General features: G+C 46.9%; 1 protein-coding gene across 4 annotated transcripts in view; it reads right to left on the bottom strand.

The window, feature by feature from the left end:
- The window catches only part of IGFN1 (immunoglobulin like and fibronectin type III domain containing 1), a 46,803-nt gene that overhangs the window by 10,057 nt on the left and 23,210 nt on the right, over window positions 1–13,536 (bottom strand). The window contains exons 12-20 of one of the 4 annotated variants that reach the window (XM_088674439.1): window positions 9,425–13,084; window positions 8,462–9,385; window positions 7,840–7,964; window positions 7,411–7,552; window positions 6,155–6,451; window positions 4,370–4,669; window positions 3,971–4,144; window positions 2,148–2,276; window positions 1,037–1,339 (exon numbers count right to left, since the gene is read on the bottom strand). In XM_088674439.1, the coding sequence (XP_088530565.1) occupies window positions 1,037–1,339; window positions 2,148–2,276; window positions 3,971–4,144; window positions 4,370–4,669; window positions 6,155–6,451; window positions 7,411–7,552; window positions 7,840–7,964; window positions 8,462–9,385; window positions 9,425–13,084 (6,054 nt within the window). Of the gene's footprint in view, window positions 1–1,036; window positions 1,340–2,147; window positions 2,277–3,970; window positions 4,145–4,369; window positions 4,670–6,154; window positions 6,452–7,410; window positions 7,553–7,839; window positions 7,965–8,461; window positions 13,085–13,536 lie in introns of all 4 variants that reach the window. The other 3 variants (XM_088674441.1, XM_035124254.3, XM_088674440.1) reach the window with 3 other exon arrangements.

The raw sequence follows: 13,536 nt of genomic DNA, 5'->3' as shown, positions 1-13,536 counted from the left end.
ACAGCATTTGGTTTCTGTTTATAGTACAGTGGTACCTCCGTTTTCAAACATAATCCCTTCCGGAAGACCGTTCGACTTCCGAAACGTTCAAAAACTGAAGCATGCATTTCCGGAAGCATTCCCATCCAGAAAACTCAATACGGAAGCCGTGTGGCATGTTTGGTTTCTGAAAAGGTGAGGGGAGAGACTCTATCAGACAAGGCCTCCTTCCACCTGCCTTGCTCTACCCTCTAGTCTCTGCTTCTCAATTTGTATTGTATTATTTTATGTACTGTGGTTTGCCGTTGTGTTATTGATTATAGTTTAGAAATTATTTATTGTAACTGTTGAGTGGATTTTTGTTTAACTTTTATATGTTGATATTATTATTTTATACTATTCTAATAATTGTTGAATGTTACTTTTTGATGTAGGTTGCTTATTTTAAAGTTTTGTTTTATTATCGCATTTTTGTAATTGCATTAGATTGTTATAAGATGTACATTTTTTGGTTCTTCAGCTTGTAAACCACCCTGAGTATTGTAAGATAGAAAGACGGTGTACAAATTAAAAATGATGATTTTTAAAAAAACGATGACGAAAGGGTTCAAAACCCAAAGCAGTTACTTCTGTTTTTTTGGCATTCAAAAGCCGAAATGTTCGACTTCTGAGACATTCAAAAACCGAGGTACCACTGTATACCCTCTCAAGTTGCTGCTAGGGTCATTTCCTCAAATTCACACTCCCTGAGAGATTACAAATACAAGACAACCAGTAATCACAACAGTGAATAGCACAATTCAATTATGTTTTTCTCTCCCCTCACCCTTTTATTTTTGTTTGTTTCTGAATTCCATTCATCACTTTTTACTGCTTCCCTGGCGATCCCTCTAGTATTTCACCATGCAACTCTTCCTCGATCTGCCATCTATTCCCTATGGTTCATTCTCTACTGCTTTCCCCTGTTCCTAGTCTTCTAGTCCTTGGGGAAGTCCCACAGATTTTAATCTCTGTAAAGCATCAATTACCAAAGCGAAAGCTGCACATTATGACTCACCTGTAGGAGGTACAGCTTGGACACAAGTGTCCAGTTCAACGGGCTCGCCAAAACCACCATCATTGACTGCTCTCACTCGTAGGAAGTACATCTCCCTGGCTTTTAGCCCTCTAACTGTGTATGTAGTCATTGGGATTGGGAGAGAATTACACTGGGTCCACTTCAGAGTGTCAGTGTGCCGCATCTCTATAATGTAGCCTTTGGCATGACTTTCTTCCTCTGCTTTTGGCTTCATCCACGACAAAGAGATGCTGCAGTAGTCAGTACTGATCACTTTAAGATCTCTCACTGCACCTGGCGGTTCTGGAAAGGGGTTGATAGACTGGCATTTCAAAAATCCAATCGGTTTATTTACGGTAGTCCTTGTTCAATTCTGCCTCCCTTGGTTTATCTTGGCTCCCTTACTCTTTGTAATGTGTTAGTGCAGAAGCATACTGTCGTGAAAAACCCCACCCCTTTTTCCGGTAACTCTGGCAATCATTCCCTACACTGCACCCAGTTCACTGGAAATTCTATACCATGCACTCTGTGACAGACAGTAGAATTTGTGTCTCAAATATATATTTATATACTGGCATCAAGAGTGGCTTGTTCTCCCTGCTGCTTATCTTGAGAGAAGGCAGGGTGGTGGCAAGATTGGGGCAGCTGCACCAGCAGAAATGCTAGGATGGCTGAATTGTTGCTGTCCTGAATTTTTCCCCATCATAGGAGGAACAGTGACATCACTGCCAGCCGGCTACCTCACCCTGCTGGCCATGCTTGATTGGAACCCATACAGTTTTTATAGGATAAAAAGTAGAAATGCCATTATTTGGCCTGCTGTGTCCACCCTCCGCGTATTTACTCATGGTCGTTTCCTAGCGATTGTGGAGCTAGTGATTACTGCTGTCATTTGGGCTTTTCTCAAGCAAAGGGGCACATTTTCCATTACTGAGAGGGGTAATAGAGTGCCGCTGCCTGAAACCCATATCCCAATTTAAACATTAATGGTGTCACTCGGCAAATGATTTCTTGAGTGGATGAACACATTGAAACATTTTGTGCAACTTCTCCGTCTCCTGTTTTCCTATGTCATGCCCAGAAGGATAGATAGATAGACTGAATCACTTACTCATGGGATCCCGAGCAAAAGCAGCTTCCGACGGCGCACTAGTGTCACCCGCCCCAGCAGCATTAATGGCAGCCACACGGAATTCATACAGCAGACCCTCCTTCAGGTCAGTCACAGTGTACTTCCTGTCTGCGGAATTTAATAACACAATGAGAAATAATTATCCTCTTAAAAATATGGGGTTTTCTTTGGGGAGGGATTACAATGGTTATCTTAGATGTATCCTGCTTTGAGTTCTGTAGTCTCCTGTAGTTACAGGAGAAAAATGGACCTCAATGTTATTCCTACTCAAAGTGGTCCCATTGAAATTAATGGCCATGATTAACTTCAAGCCATTAATTTCAGCGTGTGAGAAAAACAAAGTTGACTATATCCCAATGGGCATTATCATGCATTATTCTTCTTCTTCTTCTTCTTCTTCTTCTTCTTCTTCTTCTTCTTCTTCTTCTTCTTCTTCTTCTTCTTCTTCTTCTTCCTCCTCCTCCTCCTCCTCCTCCTCCTCCTCCTCCTCCTCCTCCTTCTTTACAGAATGTAGTCCTCTATTAGAAAGAGACTTCTTTCCAAAGGGCTGTCTGCTCTAAGTCCCACTTAAGATAAAGAAGAGAGATCATAGAATTGGAAGGGACCATGAGGGTCATCTAGTCCAACTGCCTGGGATGCAGGGATCTTTTCCCCTATGTGGGGCTCGAACCCACAATCCTGAAATAAAGTCGCATTATGTACTGACTGAGCTGCCCTGCACTTTGGGGACAATGAAGCTGGCAACAACAGTCATCTATGGGGTCTTTTTAAACTGTGTGTTGAGAGGGGTAGGATTGTTTTTGTTTGTTACTATGGTATGCATTCTTGTGTTTTTATATTGTAAACTGCCCTGTGATCCTCAGATGGAGACATAATGATCCCAAATAAATAATGATCCCAAATCCATTCAGGAAACCATATACAATGGTCCCTCAACTTACGAAGTACTCGACTTACGAAATTTCAAGTTACGAATAAAAAAAATGGCCACATGCTTACGTTTTTTCGACATTCAAAAGGAAAACCGTTGTGGTTTAGATGGGGTTTTCTTGACTTACAAATTTTAGATGCAGTTTACTCGACTTACAAATCTTTCCATTTCTAATGCATTCCTTTGGGAAACTGCTTTTTCGACTTACAGACTTTTCGGCCTACGAATGTGCATTCGGAACGGATTAAATTCAAAAGTCGAAGGACCACTGTAGTGAGCATGATGATGGCACAATATGGAGTCAACCTTGGCTTCGTGTTTGCATTACTGAGAGCAAGGATAATAAAGAGACCTTAACCCATAGTACATTATTCTAACTAATTTACCTAATTATTTCCCCTACTATGGAAAATAATAGGTATAGGGATTGATGAGAACATTTGTGGTTAAGTTCAGAAGGGAATTCTAATCAACAAAACTATCCGGTGAGCAAGGTTACTTAATTTAGTAATGTATTTTAGGCAGGTTCACAAGGCAGTGAACAAAACATTTAAAATGCAAAACAGTTCATAAAATTAGAATAAAACCAAGCAGCTATTTGAGACACCATAAATTGTCAGCAGAAAGGGGCTTCTTATTACCCTGCAAATATATTTTAAAATAGTTTCTACAGCATCATCCTAAAAGCATGAAAACCAGTGCCTTATTTTCCATAACACATATACTTAACACATATACTTTTTACTTATTCATCACTTTTATAAGTCGTCATTATGCTTTACCAGAGCTAAATTGGCAACCTAAGAATACACCTCAATATCCCAGTTGCTATTGTTATGCCCTTTAGCCACTTTGCTCTATTGTTCCTTACCTGTAATAGGCACATCAGTGACAGGTGTCCAGCTGTTGCTGCCCTTCTTGCACTTCTCAACACTGTAGCCCAAGATGCGGGAGTTGCCGGTCTTACGGGGTGCTGCCCATGAGAGTGTGATGGCACCCTTGTGGGTACTGACAATTTGGGGAGGAGCAGGAGGACCAGGAAATGCTGGAGGGGGGAAATGCAGTTGCTCATTATTTAAACATTTATACTGCCTGTTAAGACAAGAATCATTTCTAATCATAATTTCTAATTCAGCTAACAAGTACCGCTAGCAGATGTCCATGCCATTTAGTTACAGATCATTGGGGATCTGATGGGATGTTGAATATTGGCATGGCAATATTCAACAAACAAACACGACAAACAAACATGCAGAAGGGTCCCTGTTACCTTTGGTAGCAGCCATCACTTCATCAGACTCGAGTGCCTCACTGGTACCCTCGGCATTCACTGCTCTCACTTTGAAGTAATAACTTTTGCCATGTTCTACTTTGTTGGTGGTGAAGACAGTGCTGCTTCCGCTGGTTTTCCCCAAGGTCACCCAGGTCTTTCTGCCAACCTGCTGCCTCTCGATAATATAACCCTGGATTGGTTTGCCACCATCGTCTTTGGGGGGCTTCCACTGGATAGTTATACTATTTGTGGAGCACTCCACAACTTCGATGGGTCCCATTGGTGGTTGAGGCTTATCTGCATGGAGGAGCAAAACAGAGCTTATGGAAAAAGGCCTTTTGTGTCTGCTTGGTATTGGAATTGTTGCCATATCTTTTGAGTTAAGTGGACAAGATCAATGCAAGGATTCACGTATCGTGGATAGAAGTTTTAGGTTGAAGACAGATGCAATATCAAAAGAGAGCTCACAATGACTTCTAGTTCTCATGATGGCTATATCTTACTTCCAGGATGATAGGTAGCATGCCTCTGAATACCAGTTCCTGGGGAACAAAAGTAGGAGAGGGTTATTGCCCTCATGTCCTTCTTGTGAGCTTCCCAGAGGCACCTGACACTGGTTGGCCACTGTGGGAAGTGGGATAACCAATCTGATCCAGCAAGGCTCTTCTTATGCAATGCTGGAAAAAAGATCTGCCAGCACTTTTTCTTATACCATTTTCGGTAGCATACTAATGTTAATATATCGTTCTTGTCCCTGTCCACACACTACTGCTGCTACTGCTTCTGGTTTCACATGGCAAATGGAGTGCTTTGCAGTCAAGGTGCTCAAATGGGAGGATGTTGGGCTGCTTCCATCTCAATGATCCTGCGGTAGGCACTGTGATTTCCAACAGGAGGAGTCAGCAAGCAAGAGAGCAAGCAGGGAGGGGCAAAAATGTTTTATTTTCTGATATGCTAGAGACAGGCATTATTACCAAAAAGCACTTTCTGTGCTATGAACAACCTCTCTCTCTCTCTCTCTCTCTGTGTGTGTGTGTGTGTGTGTGTCTGCCTGTCTGTCTGTCTCAGAGGCATCGCAATAGGGGCGGGGAGGGCAGGGCACCCCGGGGTCCGCTCTGCGGGGGGCAGCACGGCACCCCCTTGCTACTGTGGCAGTGGTGCAACTGCCATTGCGGAGGCCCCGATGTTTCTGGCCTTGCCCCTCGCTTCTTCCTGGTGGGGCGGAGGCAAGGGGCGGGCCAGGGAGCAGTGTCAGTGGCGGCCGCTGACGCCCCTCGCCCCTCCACCTCCGCCTGAGTAGGAAGAAGACAAAGCACGCGGCAAGCTGATCCATAGTGCGCTTTGTCTTCTTCCTACTCAGGCGGAGGCGGAGCGGTGAGGGGCATCAGCAGAGACGGCCCTCGCCACTCCGCCTGAGTAGGAAGAAGCACATGTCGTGCTATGGAGCGGGTTGCCGGCGGTGGTGCTCCAGTGCCCGGATCCAAGGACGCACAGTGCATGCGCGCGGCAGACGCCCCGCCCCCTGGCAGGGTGCCTTCTGGTTTGCCGCCCCGGGCAGCCAGAAGACTAGTGATGCCGCTGGTCTGTCTGTCTGCCTGTCTGTCTTCAACCTTAATCAAAATTGGTGCATGCTCTGTGCTGCAACTACTTCCTTATAGGCATAATGTACCAATAAATATGCTCTCTACTTTGGCTTCCAAATGTGTGACACCACATGCAGGCCTTAAAGGCCCCCATAAAGTTGTCTTATGCCTTATTGCTAAAATACTTGGAGTCTCTCACCTATAACTACCAGCTTGAGAGTAGCTTCAATGCTTCCACTCTCATTCTTCAGCTTCACTTTATAATCACCACAGTCCTTCCGATTAGCACTGGATATGGAGAGCCGGGTGAAGTTGTCTGAATAGTCAGTGCTGATCCTGGCATCATCCAGAAGTTCCCCTTCATCCTTTAGCCAAGTTGATCTGACTGGCTTCCGGCCTTCAAATGGGATCTTGACTATGGCATTCTTTCCTGCCTTTACTATTATAGGTTCCGTCTTCAGTTTTTCCAGAAGAGCAGAGTCAACATTTGGAGGGTCTGCACATAGAAATAAGAGGAACATGAACTGGCCCCAATATATGGACGCTCTGCGCTTATTATTCTTTTAAATAACCCATGAGCCCACAGGAAATAGTGATGCCTAATATTTTGTCAATGGTTGCCAGAGCCTCAGAATTCACAGGATTCTTAAACTCTTTCAAAGTGCACCTCACTGAAAACTCACTGACAACGAATGTCCTTTGCACTAATCCAAGTATTTGATGCTGTTTTACTGCTGATAGTGTGCTTAGTACAAGTGATCAGTCTTCACTCAGAGGACATACAAACAAACTGTATTAGATCCCAGGGATGGGGAACAGGGTCAGAAGCTAGGTAACAGGTAGTAGGAAGCACTGCAAGTGTAATGTAGGGAGTAAAGAAAAAAGGAATAGCAAGCAATGAGCCTAGTATGATTATTTTTAAAAAAATGTTAAAAATGTGAATTCTCAGAAGGTATCTAAGTGAGTCAAGATCACAGAGCTGTTGCAAGCCCTGTACAACAATGTGGAAGAAGGTACAGAGGTCAAAGAGGGATAGAGGGGGGGAAGGAAGGGAAAATAAACATGTGTACAGCAGATGGCATGGGAAGAGGTGCCATAGAAATGATGGAAAAGTCATGGGAGAAAACTTTAAGGGCAAGAACTAGATGTGATAGAGAGCCACTGTAGGGAAGTAAGGAGGAAGTGTAATTCACAATCAAAGCAACAGGGGAGGAAGATTAGTTTAGCAGAGCCATTCTGAAATGACCAAGGTTCTCATGATGAAAATTCTCTCCCATGTGATCCCTGCTCTCTGATTTTGAGACAATGAGATCTGGTTTATGTGGATTATTAATTCAGTGACTTCATCATGCTTTCCAGCACTATGTGTCCCACAAAATCATATAATACTAAGAGCATAATTCAACCAGTAGCAATTTTAGCACCATTTTCTGTACTAGGCTTGACTAGACTTGCCTTCAACAAAAATAGATGCCTCTGTTCGGACACCTCCAGCTTCAAATTTGTATTTTCCAGCATGACTATCTTGTACTTCATCTATTAATAGTTTGTGGACGGGGCCCTCCTTCTCAATGGAGACTCCATCCTGGCCTGTTACCTTGCGGGGAAGTAGACAGAAGGTAAAGAAATATTCTCTCTCAGAAATTACATGGAACATTGCAGCAAACAGATAGAGAGAGTCATAAAGTCAGCTATTTTCTCTAAACTGGTTTTAGACATATCCCATCTTTGGTTGACAACAAGAAGAGACAAAGTTAGGCATTGTGTTCCTCCTGCTTGTTGTCTGCATTATGGAAGCTTTATTTCAAGATAAAAAACTAAAGTGAAAAAGATGAGTATAAGACTAAAAAGACATTATTGAGATGTTTACTGCTTTCAAGTTACCTTGAACCCATCTTTAAACCAAATTCCCTCAAGCTGGTCATTGTTGAGGCTGCAGCTTAACACAGCTGGTTTTCCTTTCGGTGCATGGAGGTCAAATAAACCTTGGTTGAAACGGGGATGCGATTCTGTGCAAACAAAAGAGATAGAAGAGACTTTAAAAACATGAGAGATGTTATAAACACAAATAAATGAAACAGGGACACAATAAATTACAGTAAGCCCACAACTTACATGAGGGTTCGGTTACCGGGAACCGAATGCAAATGCAAAAACACATAAAGCCAGGAATTCTCAGATGACCCTCCCCTCCCTCTCAGACAACCTTTGCTTGCTCTCTGTGTACTTGCTAGGCCCTATCTCATTATCTGGTTCTCTGACTCCAACTCTCTAAAGACGCTCAAACACTCTCCCAGGGTGAGTACAAAGGCTGATGGAATTGCCAACTGTTGTTTCCTGCTCTCCTGCTCTTTTCTGACTTTTTTTTAAAAAGCGTATTTGAATTTCCCCCACATTTTTCCAATTTACATATATATTTTTGATCACCTGCATAAGGTTGTGGTCGCGTAAAAAAAAAATTGAGCGTAAGTTGTGGGGCTTACTGTGTTCATAAATATGTAAATACCTCTCACATCCTCTTCAAGAAGACTTCCTCCTCTCCCTTTCCTGTCCCTGGTTCTTGAAATATCTGATGAAGTAAGTTGACTAGGATCTAAGTCAGACAGCTGTCTTCTTCTGTCTCCAGCATGGGTTCCAGCATCAGAAAGGCCAGAAGACTGTCCATAGCCTAGGAACTCTTCACCAGGAATGCCTGACGTGTTCTCATACAGTGATCCATCAACACCTCTAACTCCTGGACCAACACCAAATCCACCTAGTCTACCATCACTACCATCCAACCATCCTTCACCACCAAGACCACCAGCACCAGTTCCACTAACCCTGCCATCCTTACCTATCCCTCCTTCACCATAACCTTCACCTGATATACCATACTTGGTGCCAGCTCTTCCAGTTCGATCCATCATGCTGCCCATGCCTCCTAATGCAGTGTCAGCACCACCAGCCTCAGTTCCATGTAAAGTACCTGCCTGACCATAAAGGTCACCAGTGCTCCCTATACCTCTTAACCCAACACCACCAACCCCAGGAAGCACACCGTCCTTGCCATGGTGACCGCCAGCTCCCCCAGCACCAGCTCCACCTAGTATCCCATCCTTGTCATAATGTCCTCCTACTCCACCAGCACCACCTACTCTGCCAGCACCACCAGGTCCGCCAGCACCAGCTCCACCTAGCATTCCATCCTGACCATAAAGTCCACCTACTCCACTAGCACTGCAAGCTCCACCAGCACCGCCAGCACCAGCTCCACCTAACATACCATCCTTACCATATTGTCCACCTACTCCACCAGCACCACCAGGTCCACCAGCACCAGCTCCAGCTAACATACCATCCTGACCATAAAGGCCACCAACTCCACCAGGTCCGCCAGAACCAGTTCCACCTAGCATCCCATCCTTGCCATAAAGTCCACCAGCTCCACCTAGCATCCCATCCTTGCCATAAAGTCCACCAGTTCCACCAGCAGCACCTACTCTACCAGCACCGCCAGCTCCACCTAGCATCCCATCCTTGCCATAAAGTCCTCCTACTCCACCAGCACCGCCAGCTCCACCAGCACCAGCTCCACCTAACATACCATCCTTACCATAAAGTCCTCCTACTCCACCAGCACCATCTACTCTGCCAGCACCACCAGGTCCGCCAGCACCTGCTCCAGCTAACATACCATCCTGACCATAAAGTCCACCAACTCCGCCAGAACCAGTTCCACCTAGCATCCCATCCTTGCCATAAAGTCCACCAGCTCCACCAGCAGCACCTACTCCACCAGCACCGCCAGCTCCACCTAGCATCCCATCCTTGCCATAAAGTCCTCCTACTCCACCAGCACCGCCAGCTCCACCAGCACCAGCTCCACCTAACATACCATCCTTACCATAAAGTCCTCCTACTCCACCAGCACCACCTACTCTGCCAGCACCACCAGGTCCGCCAGCACCAGCTCCAGCTAACATACCATCCTGACCATAAAGTCCACCAACTCCACCAGGTCCGCCAGAACCAGTTCCACCTAGCATTCCATCCTTGCCATAAAGTCCACCAGCTCCACCAGCAGCACCTACTCCACCAGCACCGCCAGCTCCACCTAGCATCCCATCCTTGCCATAAAGTCCTCCTACTCCACCAGCACCGCCAGCTCCACCAGCACCAGCTCCACCTAACATACCATCCTTACCATAAAGTCCTCCTACTCCACCAGCACCACCAGGTCCGCCAGCACCAGCTCCAGCTAACATACCATCCTGACCATAAAGTCCACCAACTCCACCAGGTCCGCCAGAACCAGTTCCACCTAGCATTCCATCCTTGCCATAAAGTCCACCTGCTCCACCAGCAGCACCTACTCCACCAGCACCGCCAGCTCCACCAGCACCAGCTCCACCTAACATACCATCCTTACCATAAATTCCTCCTACTCCGCCAGCACCACCAGGTCCGCCAGCACCAGCTCCAGCTAACATACCATCCTGACCATAAAGTCCACCAACTCCACCAGATCCGCCAGAACCAGTTCCACCTAGCATTCCATCCTTGCCATAAAGTCCACTTGCTCCACCAGCAGCACCTACTCCGCCAGCACCGCCAGCACCAGCTCCACCTAACATACCATCTTTACCATAAAGTCCTCCTACTCCACCAGCACCACCTACTCCGCCAGCACCAGCTCCAGCTAACATACCATCCTGACCATAAAGTCCACCAACTCCACCAGGTCTGCCAGCACCAGGTCCACCTGGCACCCCATCCTTGCCATAAAGTCCCCCTACTCCACCAGCATCACCAAGTCCACCAGCACCAGCCCCACCTAACATACCATCCTGGCCATAAAGTAGTCCCCCTACTCCCCCAACACCACCAACTACAGCTCCAACTCCACTTAGCATACCATTCTGGCGATAAAGTCCACCAACTCCACCAGGGCCACCAGGTCTGTCAGGCCCAGTTCGACCTAGCATGCCATCCTTACCATAAGGTCCTCCTACACTGCCAGCATCACCAAGTTGACCAGCTCCAACTGGCAGACCGTCTTTGCCACCAAGTCCACCTACTCCACTAGTACCACCAGGTACACCAGCACTAGCTCCACCTAACATTCCATCCTGGCCATAAAGTCCCCCAAATCCACCAACACCCTCAAGTCCACCAGCTCCACCTAGCAAACCATCTTTGCCATAAAGTCCACCTACTCCACCAGGACCACCTACGCCACCAGTACCACCTGGTCCACCAGCACAAGCTCCACCTGGCATCCCACCTTTGCCATAAAGTCCACCTACTCCACCAGGACCACCTACGCCACCAGTACCACCTGGTCCACCAGCACCAGCTCCACCTCGCATCCCATCCGTGCCATAAAGTCCACCTACTCCACCAGGACCACCTACGCCACCAGTACCACCTGGTCCACCAGCACCAGCTCCACCTCGCATCCCATCCTTGCCATAAAGTCCACCTACTCCATCAGGACCACCTACTCCACCAGTACCACCTGGTCCACTAGCACCAGCTCTACCTACCACCCCATCCATGCCATAAAGTCCCCCTACTCCACCAGCACCACCAGGTCCACCAGCACCAGCAGCACCTAACATACCATCCTTACCATAAAGTCCACCAACACTGCCAGATCCACCAGCACCAGCTCCACCTAACATACCATCCTTACCATAAAGTCCACCAGCACCAGCACCACCTAACATAGCATCCTTACCATAAAGTCCACCAGCACCACCAGGTCCACCAGCACCAGCTCCACCTAACATACCATCCTTACCATAAAGTCCACCAGCACCACCAGCTCCACCAGCACCAGCTCCACCTAACATACCATCCTTACCATAAAGTCCACCAGCACTGCCAGGTCCACCAGCACCAGCACCACCTAACATAGCATCCTTACCATGAAGTCCACCAGCACCACCAGGTCCACCAGCACCAGCTCCACCTAACATAACATCCTTACCATAAAGTCCACCAGCACCACCAGCTCCACCAGCACCAGCTCCACCTAACATACCATCCTTACCATAAAGTCCACCAGCACTGCCAGATCCACCAGCACCAGCACCAGCACCACCTAACATACCATCCATACCATAAAGTCCACCTACAGCAGCACTGCCAGCTCCACCAGCACCGCCAGCACCAGCTCCACCTAATGTACCATCCTTACCATAAAGTCCACCTATACCAGCACTTCCAGCTCCCCCAGCACCAGCTCCACCTAGCATCCCATCCTTGCCGTAGAGTCCACCTACTCCACCATCACCGCCAGCTCCCCCAGCACCAGCTCCACCTAGCATCCCATCCTTGCCGTAGAGTCCACCTACTCCACCAGCACCACCAGCTCCACCTAGCATCCCATCCTTGCCGTAGAGACCACCTACTCCACCAGCACCACCGAACCCAGCTCCCCCAGCACCAGCTCCACCTAGCATCCCATCCTTGCCGTAGAGTCCACCTACTCCACCAGCACCACCAGCTCCCCCAGCACCAGCTCCACCTAGCATCCCATCCTTGCCGTAGAGTCCACCTACTCCACCAGCACCACCAGCTCCACCTAGCATCCCATCCTTGCCGTAGAGACCACCTACTCCACCAGCACCACCGAACCCAGCTCCCCCAGCACCAGCTCCACCTAGCATCCCATCCTTGCCGTAGAGTCCACCTACTCCACCAGCACCACCGAACCCAGTTCCTGGCCCACCTGCTCCATCAAGTGTGGAACCATCTGAAGTTTGTAGTCCACCTGTACCTCCAGATCCAGTTCCTGTGCCAGCCATTCCTCCACTAACACCATTTCCAGTATGTCCCATATGTTCACTACTACCACCAGCAAATCCAGAAAACTCATGCCCTTCTCCCATGTCTATCCCCACCCCAGAAAACTGTCCCATCTTCCCATCTCTGTTGGCTCCTCCTCTTCCCAAAGACCCATCTTTTCCTAAGGAACTATAAGATTCTCCTTCGCCAGCTTGGCCATTCTTATACTGGCCATCCTGCTCATCATGCCCTTGTCCTTGGCGAAGTTTCTTTGTGCGGTCTTCATCTAGCTGTTTCTTCCGCCATCCAGTTATATCATCACTGTCTCCTTCAGTCTGCTTTCTCTTTCCTTTAGCTGCATTGTAAACATATCGCTAGTCAGCATTAATTAGTTCACAGCCATGTATAAGAAATAAAATAGGAAAACAAGGGGGAATCTAGTGTAGTGCAAAATAATTCTGTTTTAATCAGAACCATATTAAGGAAATAGATGTGATGCCACCCATGGTGTGTATGGCATTTTATTCTGCATCATGATCAATATTATACATGAATTTTGCTAGTTAGTTTGTTTTAAGTGAAGGAAATTGCCTCTTATTTCCAAATAGTTATTGGCATTAACAAAAACAACAAAAACATTATAGGCCACAAATCAAAGTCATGCCCACTAGATTGACTCATATCTTTTACAATAATATGGACAAGTGATTAAAGCTTAGGGACTATCAATTAATATGGCATTTTAGTTGCTATGGCAACTAAAATGGGTCCTTTATATCTCTTTCTGCTAGTGTTGTAGACAGTGTG

This window comes from Zootoca vivipara, chromosome 7 (genome assembly GCF_965207765.1).
Source record: "Zootoca vivipara chromosome 7, rZooViv2.hap1.1, whole genome shotgun sequence".
In the NCBI taxonomy this organism is placed as follows: domain Eukaryota; kingdom Metazoa; phylum Chordata; class Lepidosauria; order Squamata; family Lacertidae; genus Zootoca; species Zootoca vivipara.
The sequence above is the reverse complement of the archived record's forward strand: the minus strand, read 5'-3'. Positions and strand labels throughout refer to the sequence as shown.